The sequence below is a fragment of the Talpa europaea genome (genome assembly GCF_964194135.1).
Source record: "Talpa europaea genome assembly, chromosome: 7".
Lineage (NCBI taxonomy): Eukaryota > Metazoa > Chordata > Mammalia > Eulipotyphla > Talpidae > Talpa > Talpa europaea.
The window spans coordinates 1,367,641-1,386,848 of record NC_140074.1 but is presented as its reverse complement, the minus strand read 5'-3'; the positions used below and the strand labels follow the sequence as shown (position 1 = coordinate 1,386,848).

The following is a 19,208-nucleotide window of genomic DNA, read 5'->3' as shown; positions in this document are numbered from 1 at the left end:
GCCCAGAGGAGACCCATGGGGGCCGGGAAGGACCAGCGCGCACCCCTGGGCCCTCTCCTCCGGACCAGTGCCTCTTGGTGGTGCAGATGGCTCAGGGGTTTCAAAGAAAGGGCCGGGGCCCTACCAAGGAGAAGGCCGGGGGTACAGGGCTGGGGGCTCACCATGGGCTGCTGCATCTCCACCTTGATGATGTCCTCGTACACGTCATCACCCTCATCCTCGCACGGGACGCAGTCATAGATGTCCTCCCCCAGGTCGTGCTCGCTGCACCGGAAGGAGGTGGGTCAGAAGGCATGGGGGGGAGGGGGTCCAGCCACCCCGAACTGGGGGTGCAGAGCAAGCCCGCCAGGGGACGCATGCAGGGACCCCCACCTCCCCTCTGGGCTGCAGCCCCTCCCAGGGCTGTGTGGGGAGGTCACCCCCTGCTCTGGCCACGCGATTGAGCTCTGACCCCAGCCCTCCAGCAGGCGCTGGATGCTCGCCGGGGCGGGAGTGACGCCCGGCTTGGCGGGGTTCTTGGTGGACAGCACGGCCTAGCTCTGGGCCTGCACACCTGCCTCCCGGCCCTCACCTAGCCCCAGGGCCCCAAGCGCTCAGCCCAGCCAGTCGTGCAACCCCTGCAGGGGAGGAGTGAGGGCCAGGGCCAGCGCCCACAGGCAGGGCCCACCAGGCAGGAGGACACAGAGGGCAGCAGGAGCGCACAGTCTGCGAGGGCCGTGACGGCTCACCGCACAGCAAGGCCTTCTGCAGCCGTGACCCGCCTCGATTCGGCCTACGCTGTCCCTCTATCCTGAGACTCAGGTCAGGGAGCCACCAAGGTCCGGACCCCCTGCCTAGACGGCGCGCCGGCCTCTCCAGGGCCCCTGTCCAAAGCACATCCCTCTGGAGACCACCAGGGAGGAGCATGTGGCCACAGGCCTCCCTCTCGCTGCATCTCCCAGGCACCTGCAGGTGCGGGCGAGCCCAGCTCTTCCCCGGATCAAACCCAGACCCAGCTTTGGATCCCCAGGCACCAAGCCCGAGAGCCGCGGGCACTTATCCCACCATCAGTCAGTGGGCAGCCCAAGCGCCCACCATCTCCCGGGGCCCGGGAGAGGCCCCTGGAGTCACTCTGGCCTGGCTGCTGCGATGGTGCCGTCCAGAGGCGGGCAGTGCCAGGGGCCACCCTCTGTGCCCGCTGTCTCATAGCTGGGGCTCAAAGGGGCCAAGTGTGAGTCCAGAGACATCGAAGATGGCAGAGCACCTGCCCTCCAACACACTCAGGCTGGACAGCACCTCCCCGGCAGCGCCAGATGCAATGGGTCTACGGGTGACACATTGGGGCTTTTCTCTGGGGAGTCCCAGACAGCAGCCTGGCCCCATGAGGTCAGAGCCCGCAGCAGCCTAGGAGCAATGGAAGGCGAGAATGTCGCTGCTCCGGAACACCTCCCTGTCTTGCGGACACTCCAGGGCTGAGGAGCAGCCAGCCAGGCCATCGCTGTGTGACAGGCCAGGGAAGGGCACAGTTGCCACGATCCAGAGCCAGCGCCTGGGGCGGCCCTCAGGGGCCCACCCCAAGGGAAACTTGAAAGACCCCATCTTTCTAAGCCATAGAACCCCTGGAGGGAGACAGCCCATGGCCACATCACCGAGAGACCCCCCAAGATCCGTGCAGGCAGGGCGGGGCACCACTGGCCCAGCCTTTCTCTCCCCCAAGCTGCGTCCACCCCGAGCTGCCCTCCTGGGCATCAGTGTCTGGACAGCTCAGACCTGGCACAAGGTAGTGTCCGACGGGAACAGAGCCCTGGCTGGGCCCGCGAGGCAGCCAGGAGCCCGTCTGTGACTCCAGATTCCCTTACTGACCGTCTCGCAGGTCCAGGCCCCTGGGTGGGCCCCGGGACAGTCACTCATGTTGACCCCAACCTTTCCCTGCCTCTCCAGATGCTAACCCCACAAATCCAGCACCTGGACTCCATCCACTACGGGGGGGCCAGGCCACTCCAGATTTCTGTCCTGAACAGAGCGAGGCCAGCACCACGCCGAGCACGCTGACACAGGGGTGGGGGGCGCAGAGGGCACGGGCGCGCCAGCCGCGTGATGACAACCCTCTCCGCAGGCTCAGGCTGCGCCCCGTGGCTGTGAGGAGGGGAGCCTGGCAGCAGTTCAGTGGGCCACGAGCCGACAATGAAGGGGGGGTGAATGAGAGCTGGCCTGGAGGGGCCCCTCCCTCACCCCACATTGGTGGGGTCCCCGGACACCCCACCGGCCCCAAGTCCTCTCCGGCCCCCACTACCCACCCAAGCCAGCTCTGAGACGCAACGCCTCTCCTCCCCCAAGAGCCCAAGCTCTGTCATTTTATGCGGGGAACCCCGGGGGTCTCTCCGGGGTATGTGAGGTCTAGGAGGACTTGAGGACACCTGCCTCCTCTGGGTCCCAGCTTCCACATGTCCCGCCTCGTTTTCTGGCTGCTCGTTCAGTCCTCCATGTCTTTCCTCTCACTGCGAACCAGCGAGAGGAGACTCTGTGTGACAGAGGATGCCCTCGGGCCAAAGGCAGTGACGTCCGGACCTCACCGTCCGCAGCACCTCCCGTCCAGGTGAGGGTGAGCGACGCAGCCGCCTCCCGCGCTGCACACTCACTCACTGGCAAGGTGCACCGGGCAGCTCCCCCGATACAGCCACTGCCTCGTCCTCAGCTGCTGCTTCTCTTTCTCAAAATCAATGAAGACGCTCCCCACGCCTTGCTCTCCCTGCTCTCACCTGACTCCCTGGGGTTCAGATGAGCCACCAGAGACACGAGAGGGACAGACACGAGAGGGACAGCGGCATTCTGGGGTCTCCAGGGGGCGGAAACTCCAAATGCCGACGCCACCCTGCCGGCTGCTCCGCACGGTCCGTCCTCCAGGGTCCGCCGGGGAGCACAGCGGAGCCCACCCTCTGCCCCAGAGCACGCAGTTGGCAGAGGCGCCCCCGGCACGCCGGGACTCAGGTCGGTGAGCACGAGCAGCCCGCTCGGCGCCCGCGTACCATCTGGAAGTGTGCAGAGGAGCGGCCGGCACCACCGCACACTTGGGAGAAGGAGAAATAAACCACCCAGCGGCTTTTTTTTTAATGAAAACAAAACTGCGAAAGTAAAATCAAACATAGTTGTTTCTCGGCAACGAAGAAACGAGGACTGTCAGGCTGGAGGTTACTCGGGACGCATCCGAGGCCGATGACCTGCTAGGTCCAGGGCCACGGAGGACCAGGCACGGACTCTGCTCCTCAGGCCTCGCCGCCGAGGCGGGAGGGGGCGTCGGTTCTGCCTGAGACCCACGTGCGTGACAGGCTCTGGCCCCAGGAGACCCTCGCCGGCGGCCAACAGTGGCAGGGAAATCCGCCCTCACCGGCGTCCCAGCTAGGGTGTCTGCAAAAGTGAGTCCCCAGCAGGGTAGGGACGCATGACAAGTCACAGGCCTCCGCTAAAGCAGGTCAGTTGATGTCATGGCCAGCTGGGCCCAGGGCACCTGATGCCTGTGGCTGTCAGACAGGGGATGGGGCAGGACAGGTGTGGGGGTGGGACCCTACCATGAAGCCCCCCGCGTGACAGGCCTGGAACACAATGCAGTGACCAGGCGGGGGCCCAACTCGAGAGGAGCTGTGGTGTCTTTTCTCCTGTGACAGCAGCTACGACCTGCAGAGCCGCAGCAGGACCGGCTATCTCGAGGCCCACAAGGCTGGTGCACCTGAGCCACGTCCAGCCAACCCCAAAGCCCACCAGGCGGCCGAGCACACGCACGTGCAATTGCACACCCTCTGTGGGCCCTGGGAGCTGCCCCGCTGCATCCTGACTCTTCCCCAGCCGCATCGGGGCCACAGAGGTGGATGTGGGGGTTCCAGCAGCTGAAGGTTCCACACAATCAGAGGCCACACTCCCTGGAAAACAGTGGCGCTGAGCCAGTCAGTAACGGCCATAGGGCCGGGGGCCCGGCCCCTATCCATCAGGGACGCTGGCCAGTGAGCCCCCAGGTGGAAGCATCAGTCAGTCTGAGAGGGCCATGGACCTGCCATCGCTTGCTCTGCACCTCCGGGCAGGATGCACAAAGCCAGTTCCCCACCTGCAAGGTGGGAGGCACCAACCCTTGAAGGCCACAGGTGAGCGGGTAGCCCACGCCTCGTGCACAGTGGGTGCTCAGGAGGCGCAGGGCGTGGCCCTGCTCGGAGAGGGAGCGCGAGGCCCCAGCACAGGAGCTCAAGAGGCCAGTGCACCAGCCACACGGCCAGGCGGAAGTGCAGAACGTGGGCGCCCCGGAGCCCATCTGGCCTCGCAGGTTTCAGCGCTCACCCTCTGTCCAGGTGCCTGAGAGGATGATGTGGACAGGAGCTGGGACTGGGGCAGGAGCCAGGACTGGACTCAGATCGCGCGAGACCACAGCTGGCCATGGCGTGGACGCCTCTGCCGCTCCAGCCCCTCCCGCCTCCCCCAGCCCCCTTTCACTCAGGCAATTTCCAGGAGGCAGCTGCGCTGACAGATGCTAAATCCCCACAATTATTTCAGTGCTCACAATGGCCTGGATCTCCCGGGGGGCCCCGGCAGGCCTGCCGCCCTCCAGATCCGACGGCACCCCCGCCCCACATCCAGCCGCCCAGGAACTCGCCCGCCGCCCCAGTTTTGTTACAGACCGTCAGCTGCTCGCAGAGGCCCGCCACGCCCTTGCCACCCACAGAAAACCAAAGCAAATGAACACACTGGGCCTGCTGCCCTGGGCGGGCCCGCGTGGCTGCAGCGGACATAAAATATCACTGTGGACAGGCGGCTGGCGCCCGCCCCGGACAGCCCACCCTTCACGCGTTCCTAGGAAACCAAATGGACACCTAACCCCACGCCACAGGCGGGGGCAAGGGTGGGGCTCCCAGAGCTCAGGAGCCGGCTGTGGTCTGTGAGGTGGGGATCTGTGGACGCTGAGGGATAAAGGCCTCTCTACGCTGCTGGACACCAGCCTCGCCCGCCCTCGCCCCAGCCTATGACGGGTGGGGAAGCCACGGCGCGGAGAGGGCAAGCCAGTGCCCCTGGGCACAGAGCAACCCAGTCCCAGGGGGCCTGTAGGCCCCCTGAGCTTCTGTCCAAGCATCTGGCGAGCCCCACCGCCAGGGAGAGTCACGACGGGGCAGGGCGCCAGCCGCAGGGACAGTCAGCTTAGGGTTTCCATCCCTCCTTTGCCACGGAAAGTGCTGTGTGACCCCAGGCAGGTTACCCTCTCTGAGCCTTGATTTCAACTGCAAAGTAAGAGCAAAAGCTCCCACCTCGCAGGGCTGTTGTGAAGCCTGAGCGGATGGGGCAGTGCCTGGGCACCAAGGGGATCCCCTGAAGTGCACCTGGGAGCACACTTGGCTCCTCACTGCCCACTTCCATCACTTCCTCTAAGCCACAGCTCTTCTGTGCTATCTCCTTAGGGACCTCCCTTATGGGGAGCGCATCTCCAGTGGGGACACAGCACACACAGGAAAATGGTGACAGTGCAGTGCCTGGGGAAATCCTGGTGCTTCTGAGCCTCTGGGCAGGGTTAGGATGGCTTCTTGGAGGGAGCAGCCATGGGTTGGGTTTTGCAGGATGAATAGGAGTTTGGTAGTCACTCTAGCAGAAGTTCCGTGGATGACAGGAACGTTACAGTGAAATCTAATGAGCTGCTTGTTCAGTCCCTGGCACGACCTCTAAAGAGCCAGGTGGGTCAGGTGTGTGCGGACCACAGCACGTAACTTGGGGTGGGGGTCTCCGTGCTCTCGGCAGCAGAAGAAACGCTGGGAGGGGGCCTCACTAGACAGAAGTCAAGTCCCCCTCCCTGGCCACAAGTCCTCAGCCCCGCTCCCTCCTGAGCAGTGGCAAGATGCCCACACATCCGTGACCCCTTCCACGCAGCCTCCCGGCCTGCAGGTCACAGAATCATGTGACAGGCTGCTGGGCCCGGAGTGGACCCGGTTTGGTAGGGATTAAAAATGAAAGTAAGCCTGTGTGCAGTCGCGGTCTCTGCTGCTGCACACATTTGCATATTTAGTGGGTGGAAGGTCCTTGTCTCATGGAGAAGCCAGGCCTTTCCGCAGTGCTGGCTGGGCGGGCCCAGGCCTTTCTGCTCAGGCCCACACACCAAGGGGCCAGCGAGGAGTCTCGGGTGGCGGGGAGCAGAGCGAGGGGCTGTCAGGGCCCCGGCCGAGGCCAGCTGCCTCCATGAGGAGGGCGGTGGGGACGCCAGGGGCCTGTTTGCAGGAAGGGGTGCAGATGGGCTGCCCTCTGCCCAGCCCACCCTCAGCCTTATCCGGAAGGGCAAGGGTGTCGGGCAGCTTGTATAGACCACAGTCAGCAGAGGCCAGAGTCCAGTGCCGCCTGCCCCCAGGGTCACTCTAACACATAGTTGAGCCCCAGGCTGCCTGGACTGAGGCCAAAATAAGGCCAAGAGTGGCCTGGCAGGCACAGGGCAGGATTCCTGAAGAGTGCTTTGGCAAATCCTATGCACCCTGCAAAATGCACTTCCAGCGACACCTCCTACAAGAAGCCCTCCCAGCCTGGCCTGTCCAGGTGTGACCCCAGTGGATGCTGCCTAGATAGCCGGGGGCCAGCTGGGCCCAGAATGGGACACGTGTGCGCCCTGGGCCCAGCCTCCTCCCTCCATTCAGCCAGGCTGCATGGAGTGCAGGTGAAGGTGGAAACTGATCTTCAAGACACAGCCGTCACCTCTTCTGAGAAGGCTTCCCTGATTTCCAGGCCAGGACTCGGCCAGCCCATCCAGGCCCCCATGGGGCGCTCCCGGGCTCATCCCTCTTCTGGGTGCCAATCTGCCTCCCAGCCGCTGCACCTGGCCTGGGGCCACCCAGCATCTGGGCAGGTGTGAGACCTGAGTAGCACCCCTCCGGCTCCCAGGAACACCCCAGGACACAGGCACGCAAGAGGGACAAGGGCAGCAGGGGCTACGGCAGCAGATCCCAGGCCTTGCCGGGCCCGTTCGCTTCATGAGGCATTTTCAAGCGGCAACGTTTTGTCTTAATTTCCCCCGCCAGCTGCTCTGTGAGGTCGCTGCACGGCGTTCAACCGGCCCAGGAGGGAGCCACAGCCCAAGAGAGCAGAACCTGAGCCCCACGCCAGCCTGAGCACGCGGCCCCACGGCGGGCGGGCGCTGCGGCGGGCGGCTCAGGCCCCCTGTGAGCGAGCCTTGACTGGCTGAGCGAAGGAATGGACAAACGGTGGGCGCACCCGGGGCGGGGGGGGGGGTGTAGCCACTAGAAAGTGCCCATCACACGGGGCTGAGGCGGCTTGTCCTGGACAGTGCCACACGGCCATCCGGAAACTGGATGGTTGGCAAACGGACGCTATGCACCCCCACCCCAGGCGCTCATGGAGAGCCCACCGGGCAGCACCGTCCGTCTTCCCAGCAGCGCCCGGCGCAGATGCCGGCTCCTCATGCTGCACATGGGGAAACTAAGGCTGGGGTCACTGTCCACGCGCAGGGATTGAGGGTCCCGGGCCGGATGGGCATCAGGAACAAGCAGGGCAGGAGCAGGACAGTCTCCAGGTAGGGAAGGGTCTTTCCCTGCGCAGCGGCAGCTCGTGGGGCCCACGGGCCCTCTGAAGTGATGGGCCGTAGGAACGTCCTCCCCAAGGCGTAGTCTGGGGGTCCCACACGGCAACCCTCGCCCATCTCCAGGGACACTCTGACCGCCTCTCCAACCCCCCAGCTGCCCACACGGCCGCATAGCGCAGGGCACCGGGCAGGGGTGTCCTTCCTGATAGCCGCTCCCAGTGCTGAGATGGCACAAAAGTGCTAAGTAGCCAGAGGGTGAAAGACTGGACCACAGGTCGGCGCACTTGGATTTCCCTCGCTGGGCCTTGAGAAGACATGGGACACCCCGCATGCGGACCACGCTGGCCCTGGCCTGCGGCCACACGCCGGCAGAGAGTCAGGGGTCCAGGAGGGGCCGGGGGCACACCAGGTGGCCTCCCTGGCGAGGATGGGACGAGCCGGCCCCCTCATGCAGCCTGGCCTCAGCTCCGCCCCTGCTCCCCGCTCCCCCAGGCCAGCCAGGAAAGGGGGGCCGCCTGCTCTTGTCTTGGAAATTGCCGTAATCGCTAGGCATCAACCCCAAGTCCGTGGGGACAGGATGCTAGGAAATCTTGCTTTTCAGTGCAAGGAAAGGGGGGAGAACCATGAAAAATTTATTAAGCTGGAGCCTCTGGGACCCGACCGCAAGCTCCAGACTCAGCTGCGCCCCGGCCTGTGATTTACGACCCGCGCCGGCAGGGATGCGGCCGCCGGAACTGCCACGGGCCTGTCTTCCTGAGCTGCGCCGGAGGCCGCGTTCCGGGCTGGGCACAGGAGGTGACCCGGGCCCCGCGGCGGAGCAGGGGAAGGGGACGGGGTGGCTGACTCCAGGCGGGACCGCAGGCCCGAACGCGCCGGACCAGGTGCAGCGAGTTGCAGGAATTGGGCGGGGGAGGGCGCCTGGCTGGCCGGGAGGAGGGCCGCGCGGGGGGCGGCCAGGGCCTAGACTGGGGGCAAACCGTGGCTCTGCCATGACTGGCCATGTGGCACCGCTTCCCCCCCCCGTGCCTCAGTTTCCTGACCTGTAAAATGGGGGCACCTGCTGCACAGACCCCCCCAGGAGACCGGGCAACGGGCAGAAGACTGCACTGTGTTAAGGAGGTTCCAGGCCAGCGGGTCCCCTCCCCAGGGGCCCATGTCCAGCTGCGCCTCCCTGAGCCCGTCCCCATTAGAGTGGGGTGAGCAGCCCCTCACTCAGCTGGCGCCCAGGAGCCCCCAGAGCTCGGCCCACCCGCCTGAAACTTGCAGTCCCCCTGACCCAGACAGCCTAAGCCGCAGGCGCAGCCAGTCGAGGGGTGCTAGGCCCCAGGCCCTTCGGGGTGCCCTCCAGCCGGGAGCCCAAGTGGAGTGCACCGGACACCCCAGCACCCCCGGGCCCTCCAGGTGGCCAAGGCGCTGATGGGGCTTCCCGGGGGCCGCGGGTTGTTCACATAAATCACATTCAGACACGGGGACAGACTGGCGGTCTCGGGGGGCGGGGGGGCGGGGTAGAGGAGGCTGACGGTGCCGTGAGACGCCCCTGAACAAACAGGCCCGGCGTGCTGGCCCCGGAGCCGTGGCCTGGACACCGGGGTGGCGGGACAGCTGCCGAGGGGAGGTCTGACAAACCCTCACCATGAGGACAATAACGAGCACCTGGGCGTGAGGGGGTCACCCGGGCTGACTGCGGGGATCCCTTCAAAACAGAGGCGACTCAAGGACCATGGTGCACCCGAAACTATGGCCACGTCACAGACCAGTCACGCCTCGGCGGGAGACCAAGAAGACGGGCTTGCAGGGGGGTCCAGAGGGCGCGCATGCAGGGGCACACGGGCCCCCCCAGCAAGTGAGGCCGTCGTGGCCGACCCCGCGCCTGGGCTGGAGGATGATGGGAGAGGCGGAGGCCGCCCAGGACACGCCCATTACGGGGGAGCCGGGCCCCGCTGTCCAACTGTCCAATAGCAGTGCGGGCCGGCCGGCAGGCCCCAAGCAGGTCCCCCCATCCCCCGCCCACAAGGGCAGTGGGCCAGGGCTGGCAGGCCGGTCACGTCCCCGGGCCTTCCCTCCCGCAGGCTGGGGCCCTGCCTCCTCACCCCCTGCCCTCCCGGAAAGCTGTCGGCCGCCCTTTGAGCGTCGGGCCCCACTGGCCGGGACGGGTTTGGGGGAGCCCCAGCCCAGGGAAGCCAGTGGGCACCGGGCTCCAGAGCCACGAGGAGAAGCGCCAGGATGGGCAGGCAGGGGGGAGGGCCCTCCTAGAGGAGTGGGCAGGGCCAAGTGGGGTGCAGAAGGGGAGACGCCTGTGCTTAGGGGCAGGCCTAAGTTCAGCTCTAGACCCCCAAACCCACAAACCGCCTCTGCTATATCCTCTGCTCGGGCTGGCTCTGGAGATACCAGCTACCCGAACCCCCGCCAGCCTGGCCTGGACCCCAGCCCCGGGGACAGGCCAGCCCTTCCCCCCGCATCCCTGCAGCTCTGCAAGAGCCCCCCGAGTCTCCACGCCACTGGACAAGCCGGGAGTCTTCTAGAAATGAGCAGGTGTGAAGCGAGAGCTCATCTGGCAGAGGGGCTGCAGAAGCCCCAGTACCCCAGCAAGGACCCGACACCCCCTCCACGTGGAGAGGTTCTCCTGCCCTCCCTCCTCCGGCCCAGGCCTGCCCCCTTACTCTGCCAGCTCCTCCAGGCTGCGGTAGACATCCTCGTCGTTCTCTGCCGTCTCCTCCGAGGGAAAAGGCCTGCGGGAGAGGAGGGCGGGTGAGTGGGTCTCAGTAGCAGTGCCGCCGCCCCCCGCCCCCGTGCCCCATCACGGACCCCTGGGATGAGAGCCCCCAGGCCCTGCCGGGGGAGCAAGGAGCAGGGTCCGCAACTGCCACACAGAACCAGCCCCGGGGGGTGCAGAGCAAGGACCCTGTGCCCGGCTCTGGGGGCGCCCATGCCCGCTCCTGCACCCGAGGGCCCCTCTTGGCAAGGGAGGGGATGGTGCGCGTCCTGCTGACAATCCTGCCCCCAGACTTTGGGGCAATTCCAGAAATAGGAATGTGGGGCTCCCCGGACCTCCCCAAGGTGAGTCAAAGACCAGGAGGGCAGCTGCCAGCCCCCACCCAAAGGAGAGGGTGCAGGGGGCGCTGGTGGCATCAGCCACGGCTGCCCACCCTCAGCCCACCAGCCCAGGGTGCTCGGGGCAGCCCCAAAGTGCCTGGCCCGTCTCAGCCACCTCCCGGCAGTGACCTGCCCCGGGAGATGGTCAGGTGACCAGGAGCAGGGTCACGCGGTGACACGTCCGGGGGCACAATGGTTCTCCTTCAGCGTCACCCACAACAGAGGGACGGGTGGACAGACAGGGGGACGGATGGATGGGGGGTGGCTGGGGGGCTGGCGGGCGGGGAACGGGTGGAGGATGGACAGTGGTGGACGGGGATGGACAGGCGGGGGGTGGGCGGGTGGGCAGGTGCTGGCGGGGGATGCTGGGGCGGCGGTGTCCAGAGGACACGCAGGTCGAGGGGCTGGGTTTGCGGGCTGCAGGAGGCGAGCGAGGCGAGCGGGCGCACGGGGCCGGGCGGGAGGAGGGCCGGGCTGGGGGGCCGGGACAGGGGAGCGGGTGGACAGAGGGACACACGCCAGGTGTTCCTGCGCTCCCTCCCCCAAACAACATGATGGCGAGCCTGCCCTGGACACGAGGAGGCACCCTCAAGGGGAGCTTTCAAGAGACCACCCAGAAGTACTCAGGTCCCCCCAGTTGTGACTGGCAACACCGGCCCCGATGTAGTGCGGGAGACGCGTGCACAGAGGGCAGCGGAGCCGCCTCTGGGGCCCGGTCCAGCCGGCACGGAAAGCCCAGGAGGGGCTGGGGCCACGGGGCTCTGCGGCCACTTCTCCCCCCTCCTGTCCCGCCACCAGCTGGGCGTCCTGGCCCCACGGTGCGGCTTCCACCCTGACTCCCCGCAATGGCTCCCCACCTGCAGGTGCCGACGGGTGGGGCCACCTGCTGGGGTCACCTGCGATGTACAAGAGGGGGGCGGGGACGGAGCAGAGGGCTGTCTGAGCGAACCCTGAACCCTGGGTTAACCGCCAGAGCGCCGGCCCCTGCTGGGCTCCGCCCACCCTTGACGCTTCCTGAGGACGGGAGGTGAGCTTCCTGCTTGCAACACCCAGGGAATTCAGGGGATGCCCGTGCAGGAAGCAGAGCAGCAGCTGCCTGTCCAGAAATCCCCACAGGGCCCCCACAACACAGCGCGGCCCCACTTCTGCTTCTCAAAGGGCCCCCCAAACAGTACTCCTTCCTCCACGGGGTCACTTTCGGCATCCAGCCCTCCTGTGTGGCCGTGGGTGGGGGGAGAGCTAGAGATCAGAAAACGGGGCACCCTCAGGGGTCTGAGCCCAGCCCCTGAGCAAAGGCAGCAGAGGGCTGGCTTCCTTCTTCAGGGCACTCCCCGTCCCCTTGTTCACAGCCTGGGGGGCTGCCCCGAGCTGGCCTTTGCACAGCCCCGATGCAGTGCTCTTGTGTGGGGAGGGGGCAGGGTGCAGCTCACTCTGGGGCAAACACACCAGGCTCTGGCCCCTGCCAGGGCTTCTTCCAGAAGCTGCTGGAAGTGCTGGCCTCTGCAGAGCCACTCCAAGCCAGCAAGTGGACACGGGTGGACACGGGCCGTGCCAGCCGGGACCCCGGAGCTCAGCGGGTGGGAACAGTCTGTTTCTTGGCGGGCTTGGAGCAGTGGGCAACCAGGACTGGCTTAGAGGACAAAGCAGCCAGAGAGGCCCCCAGACACAGGTGCCACAGGGGGCAGTCCTCTGGGGAGGACTAGATCTAGATCTAGTGCACGAGGCCGCACCTACTCCCCCGGGCGTCTCTTGCCAGAGCAGGAAGCCTCTCAGCATGGCAGGTGCCCGTCTCGTCCCTGCGCCAAGTGTGCAGATGGCCCTGCCAGGCCCCAGCTGCTGGCCCAGGGGCCGCCCCAGACGCACCACCATCACCTCCCACCACCACCTCGCGGCAGGGGCGCCCTTTGCGCAGGCAAGAGCCACTGCGGCCGCTGGGACACAGAGCAGGTCAGGTTCTCACCGTGCTGGGACTGTGGGTGCTTTGGGGTGACTGGCACAGGAGACAACCACTGCAGCTCTCCCAGGCCGCCCCTGGGAGAGCAAGCGCCCCCCACATTCCTGGCTGGCCTCGCCACACCCCAGCTGCTCCCCAGGGCAGCTCTGAACATGGATAGAAGGCACCCGGGCCTCCATGGTGGCCTGGGGGTGACTCTCAGGCTGTCACCACTGCAACACGGAGTTCAATCCCCGGCCAGGGAGCTGCCCACAGGGCACAGCAGACCTCTCCTGACTCCCTGCTGCCCCCTCAGCAGTGTGCTTCAGTGGATTTGCCTGTTCTGCCCCCATTCTGCCTCTTGGGACCCCTCTCACCCCCCGCACCTCTGGCCTGCACCCCACTTCTACGTGTCCAGCTGTTTCCTCCCTGAAATGGCCACATGAGTGCCTCGCTGGCCCCAGCCTCCAGGAGCCCCCACTGTCCACCTGGGGCCGGAGAGTGCCCTGGACGACGTCCTGGAGACACTGCCCTAGGCGACCGTGGGCCTGCCCCTCGCAGCCAGAGCCCAGATGGGGCCTGCGCTGCCCCAGCCTGACCCTCTCTGCAGACGAGCCCAGAGCTTCCCCAGCACCTCTCGGCCCAGTGCCCCAGACCTGGCCACAAGGCTCGCTCCTTCCTCCTCATCTGCAGGGCACACTGACCACCCACCTGGGTGCCTCTGGTCTGCCCCCCGGTCTCAGATCTGTCCCCTCATTCCCTGAGGGACAGCAGCACACAGTGGCTGCACCCAACTGGGGCCAGGCCGGGCCAGGAGGACTGAGACAGGCCAGAACACGAGGACAGGGACAGGTCAGGGCTAGAGGTCGGGGACAGGTCAGGGCGGGAGAACAGGGACAGGCCAGGGCAGGAGGGCGGAGCAGGTCAGCACAGGAGGACTACAAGTTCCAGCTCTGAGCTGCTCTGGGCAAGCCTGGACAGTCCCCGCACTGAGCCCCAGGGTGTCTGACGTCGGCCCTCCAGAGGCACCAGCCCGGGTGTGAGGCCACCCTTCGGCCCCAGCCCGGCTGGCAGCCAGGGGAGCCCACAAAGCTTCAGGTCGAACCACACGGCCCAGGGCCAGGCTCACCCCGCGCAGAGGGACGGACAGCAGCTCCGGGACCGACCCCCCGTACCCCCGCAGGGGCCATTGCTGGCGAGTGACCGACGGAGGCCCCTGTGCACTGAGGGCGCCTGGGCCTCGCCTCCGGCTCAGTTGCTGAGACTCGCCCACATTCTCTCCTCCCTTCCGACCTTCCAGAGCCTCAGGGCCCCTAACCTGCAGGGCCGGCGTGGCTGCGCCCCACAGGCTGAGCTGGGGGCCGCCCCGGCACGCCCACCACGGCCCACCCCAGCCAGCACCGGGTGGCGGGGGGCTCAGAGCGAGTCTCCAATTCTCCAGCCTCTGAGGAGCGTAACTGGGGCTTTTATGGCAAATCGGTTCATTACGCAAAGCGCGAGGTTGTGAAAATGATCATTTTTAAAGGCGCCCGCTGGGCTCCCACCCAGGGGGGCAGGATGGACGAGCTGGGGTGGCAGGCGTGTCCCGTGGGCTTTCAGGGAAGGAAAGGGCTGGGCCAAACCGGAGCCGCCTGTAGTTGCCACCACGGAGAAACACTTGGCGGGGCAGAGGTGAGGGGCTGCCCTCCAAGGGCGCGGTCTGCGCCTCGGCAACCGCTCAGCCACGGTGTGGACACAGGAGATGACCCCAGCTCGGCGTGCTACCCGGGGGGCCGCACTGGCTGACATGGGAGGGTCTGTGCCAGGACGTGGAAGGAGAGGACCCGGGAAGGTCGTGGGGCTCAGTGAGCAGAGGGAGAGGCGGGTGGGCGGAGGGCGGCGAAGCGCCGCTGAGACCAGACCTCAGAGGTCTCTGCGAACACCTTCCTCCTCGCCCTCCCCTCCGCCCCCCGGCTCCAGTGCAGTAAGGGGCACCCCAGCCCCACGTCCCGCCAGGCCTGGCCCTGCCCAGCTTCCGGAGGAGCCCCGGGCCCTGGGACGTCCTGCCTGGGCCTGGGGTGGCTGTCTTGGGGTCTCGGCTGTCCCAAGAGCCTTGCTGACGGAGATGCTGATGGCCTGGCACAGGGCCAGCCCCCGAGGGCACCGCCACAGGCAGGGTCCCCTCCAGCCACAGGCAGGGTCTCCTGGCCAGTTGTAAACGAGGGCCAGGGCCCCCAGCACCTGCAGGGGGTGGATGGGCCTGCAGAGCCGGAGCGCGGCTTCGGACTGGCCGAGGCTGCTGGAGGCCGGTGTCCATGCCACGAGGGCCGTGGCTGGGCTCCCGCGCCAGGGCCCATGAGGGGAGACACTGACGGACTCGCACTCCTCACGGCCACGCTCAGGGCTCCCATCACTCCCACCAGGGCTGGGCGGCAGGACACGCGCAGGAAGGACGCAGCGGGGAGGCGCGGCTGGGACCCGGCTCGTGGGCAGAGGACGCCGGAGGGACTGACGGAGCCGTCCCCGCCGGAGCTGCCCCACAGCGTCCAGAAAGACAGAACGGCCCAGGGCTGGAGGCCCGAGGCCCGCGGGTGCTCCAGGACCGAGCGGGTGGTGAGGACGGGTTTTGTTTTACTTATTCTTTGCGCCCCGAGCATGGTACAAATACGCTTTCACGTGCTTAGTGTGTAGTTCAGGAGCCTCTGCAGACAGCCTAGCCTGCACTTCGCCTCAGAAGAAACAAAACACGCGATTCAAAGGAATTTCCAAGCTATCGGGGACACGGCGCAGAGGACGCCGCAACTGCGCCAGTGACTCCAAGGGGCGCCAGCCTCACGGGGCGCCCGGGCTAGGTACCCACACCTGTGCCCACCCCACAGGCGGGGTCCCTCCCTCACCCCCCTTCACGCCTCGCTGCACGTCAGCAGGACCCCAGCAGGCCTCCTTTCGGCCCCCAAGCCTCTTGATCCCTCCAGAGTCCCCTAAGTCCTATAGGGACGTCGAGGAAAGTAGGGTCCTGGGCTCGACCCTCCCAATCTGGAGCCCAGTTCCCATTTAAGGCTCTGGACACCTGAGCCGAGGTCGCTTCTGCAACGGCCAGTTCTCATCTGGAGCAGCCTGCCGCCCCCACGTTAGAGGCCAGAGCTGGGCCTCCTCAAGGGGTCCCAGAGGCCAAGCTTTGCCATCGAGGCTGAGCGAAAGAGAACAGAGCAGCCCGCGCAGAGGGCCGCACAGCCGGACCGCGACCCACCCTGGCGCCGCCCAGCCCGGCCACACAGCAGCACCGGCAGCCGGCAAGAGGGGTTCTGGCGCCTGGAGAGGGCAGTTAGGTGGGCAATGATCTGTAAAAGGATTAATTTGCTGATCTTATTACCTAAATCGAAAGAGATTTTGCAGCCATCAGTAACACACCCGCAAGCCCTCCCCGGTGTATGCCAGGCTCCCTCCTCCCGCCCCTCCAGCACCGCAAGGCAGCCGAAGGCACGTCCAGATCCACCACAAAGATGCAGGCCGGGGCATCTGCTCCACCCGGCCCTGGCCAGCGCTGGCGCCCACGGCTGGGCTCACCTGATCCCTTTGTTCTGTGCGATGTTGTGCTGGGACAGCCTTGACACGGCAGAGATGACCTGGGGAGACAAAAAGAGGCCTCTGTAATCTCACGGGGGGCCAGTGAAAGGCCACGCGCGGCAAGGAGACCGGCCCGGACAGAGCAGCCCCCAAGTCCTGCAGCCTCTCGACCAGCAGCGACAGGGCGTGGACTGCTCGGATGCCCCGCCCTCTGTCAAGTGAGCAAAGTTGCGCGTGGACACTCATGGGGCCGTGGAGCTCAGCACAGAGCCTGGGAGGAGCAGGGCTAGGCCCAGGCCTCCAGTGCCAGCCCTTAGACCCCTCCTAAATCTCATTTTCCCACCAAAAAGACGGCACTGGTGGGGCTGCTAGTGGGCCACGCTCACTGAGCATCACTCCAGCTGCTGTCCTGGAAGCTACGACACAAGGGACTGCCCGTGTCGGTGAACCCGCTTCAGAGACGGGGACACAGGCCCAGAGAGGCCGAGTGACTTGGGAAAAGTCACACAGTGGCCTGAGGTCCAAGTGCAGGGCCCAGTCCTCTCCCTCTGACCACTGCTCCCTGGGGGGCTGGGGCACAGAGCTCCAGGCACAGTTGGCACGAGGGTCCCTGGGGGTCACTCCCAGACCGCAGACCTGTGCCAAGTGCTCAGCCACGAGTGGCTACTCTTCCCCAGAGGCCACTGCCAGCCCAATCCTGCCCATGGCCCCACCAGCCTCCTCCAGACACACACAGGACCTCTGGGCCCCAGCCGCAAAGCCCAAGTGCCATCACTCCACAATCTCCAAAGCACAGGCAGCAAGTGGGCCTGGGACTCTGCAGCGCTGGTGAGGAAACCGAGGCAGGGCACAGGCTCCCAGGTGCAGCAGGAAGCTGCTGACAGCAGCACGGGATAATGGCCACCTGCCCGGCTAGACATCATGCCAGCCTTGACTTTGAGGCTACTACAGGAACACACGTGAGCAGTATGTGTGCATGACACACATGTATGCACACCTGTGAGGGTGCGGTGCGTGAGCTGGGTGTGCGTGAGCTGGCAGGTGCACCCCACACGTGCAGGTACAGTCTGCGTGTGCACATGGGGGACACGTGGGGCCTGCGCATGACCAGGGACGAGACGTGATGACCTCTTGTGAAATTAACAGACACCCCTGGGCACTGGCCATCCAAGGCACCGCATGGGCCTCCCTGAGTGTCACCCTGGAGCACCCCCACGCCCCAACCAGGCCAGTCTGCCCGAGCACACGCGCCAGAGCCCCAGCTGGGCTGCACAGTCACCCTTAAGGGAGGGGAGCGCGGGCCACAGGGAAGAGTCTCTGTCCGCCAAGGCACACGCAGTGCTGGGCGTCGCCCTCCAGGCCTCTATGTCTGGGCGGGGCGGGAGCTGGGACTCGGCGGGACAGGGCTCCTCTGTGCCCCACAGCCCTGACTCGGGGCGTGTTCCGCTGGGCCGGGGCCTGGACTTGAGCCACAGGGGCCTCTCTGGACAGGGAGCAGCCCGGCTGTTATCCTAGGTGCTCTGGAGGGTGGAGGTCACAGTGAGGTTGCATGTCCTGAGCTGTCTGGTAGGCTCTGCGAAGGCGCCGCTGGACCTTTGGGCCACCTTGGGTCCTGGAGCCACCCCCCGAGGAAGCGGTCCCCACCCCTGAGCCACTCAGACCTTTCCAGCACCATCCACAGCGCAGTCAGCGAGGTGAGTGTTGGTCCTGGAGACAGAAACCAGGGCCACCTGCAGCTGGTGCAAACCACACCTGGTCCCGAGCGTAGCGCTCCAAGACAGAGGGGAGCCGGGGAGCTAGGGCCTGGGCCAGACGCCGCCATGGCCCCGTCCCGTGCTCCCCCACAGAACCAGGCCTGCCGCGTTGGCCTGTGACCTCCGCCCCGCACCCTTGGTCACTGGGCTCCAGGCGTGGCCTGTCGCGGTGGTTTGTGAAGGGCCCAGCTCCAGATCCCGGCACCGGACAGGGGCAGCTCCCTAAATGGGGCGCCCGGCCTCCGACTCCCCCAGGGATGCCACACTGGGCCCAGCCAGGACAGCGGCTGCTGGGAGCAGCCCCGAGAGAGCTATGGGGCGGGGGCACCCCGGGCACCTCCTGCATGGTCTGCTCACTGTGGGGACCGGGGAGCTGGGCCCCCCTGCTGCTGTGCTCCGGCCGTGATCAAAAGCCTCCACCCTCCACCCAGGCCTCTGAAAACATAAATGTCAAGGGATGACATTTTCCTAACTTTTATCTCCACTTGGCCTCTGCGTCCTGGTTAACGAGTGAAAGGAAAACACACACACCTGCTCCCCCAGCTCTCCCTCCACATACGGCAGCTCAGCCGCGGGGCCAGCTCCTCAGCAGCCGCTTCTGGCTTGGCCCCCAGACGGTGGGGGCTGGGGGGGTTGCAGGAGGGAGCTCTGGGGGGGGGCTTGGGGGGGCAGGAGTGTGTGCAGGTGGGAGCGCAGGGAAATGATGGGAGGAGGAACCTCGAGAGGCCTGGCCCCTGGGGGGGAGCATCGGGCACCACCAGCACCCCAAAGCCCACGGTTCACTGTGCTGGCCCCCCACGTCCGTGCCCTGCACCCTCTGCCGGAACAAGCCCGCCGGCGGGCAGCACAAGGCAGCTGCCACCCCCTGAGGCCCACACGTGTCCTGTCCACCAGGAACCAAAGCGGTCAGGGAAGACCGGGAAGAACAACATGGACACGAGTCCCCCCAAAGGGCAGCTGGAGGCTCGGCCAGGCCCAGGGCTCCTGCACACCGGCGGCCAGGTGAGTGGTGGCTGGGAGGTGAGCGGGGCCCTCGGCCCTGTGCCCGCAAAGGCCACGCTGACAGGAGGCTTCCTGGCCCAGCCCCCGGCCGCTGCTCGCTCTCGGTGAACGGGAGACCCGGGCGCCCAGCGCAGCCCCTCCGTATCAGCTGCGACCCCACGTCTGGACGCCCTCCCAGCCCAGCTCCACCGCCCAGCGGCGAGAGGGCCACCCTCATTCCGGACGTTGCCCGGACACTCCCCCGCCTCCCGCGAGCGCTGCAGCCGGCCCAAGCCGCCTCCTCCAGCTGGGCCCGCACCCGCTTCTCACTCCGTCCTCCCACCGAGAGCAAGGCCAGGAGAAGCTGGGGGCG

At 66.5% G+C, this 19,208-nt stretch overlaps 1 protein-coding gene across 3 annotated transcripts in view; it reads right to left on the bottom strand.

Moving 5' to 3' along the window:
• Positions 1-19,208, bottom strand: part of VAV2 (vav guanine nucleotide exchange factor 2) — a gene marked incomplete at both ends in the record, with an annotated part of 84,103 nt that overhangs the window by 26,865 nt on the left and 38,030 nt on the right. For all 3 annotated transcript variants that reach the window (XM_084238800.1, XM_084238799.1, XM_084238801.1), the window contains 3 exons: positions 162-264; positions 10,189-10,257; positions 16,101-16,159. In XM_084238800.1, the coding sequence (XP_084094926.1) occupies positions 162-264; positions 10,189-10,257; positions 16,101-16,159 (231 nt within the window). The remainder of the gene's footprint in view (positions 1-161; positions 265-10,188; positions 10,258-16,100; positions 16,160-19,208) is intronic.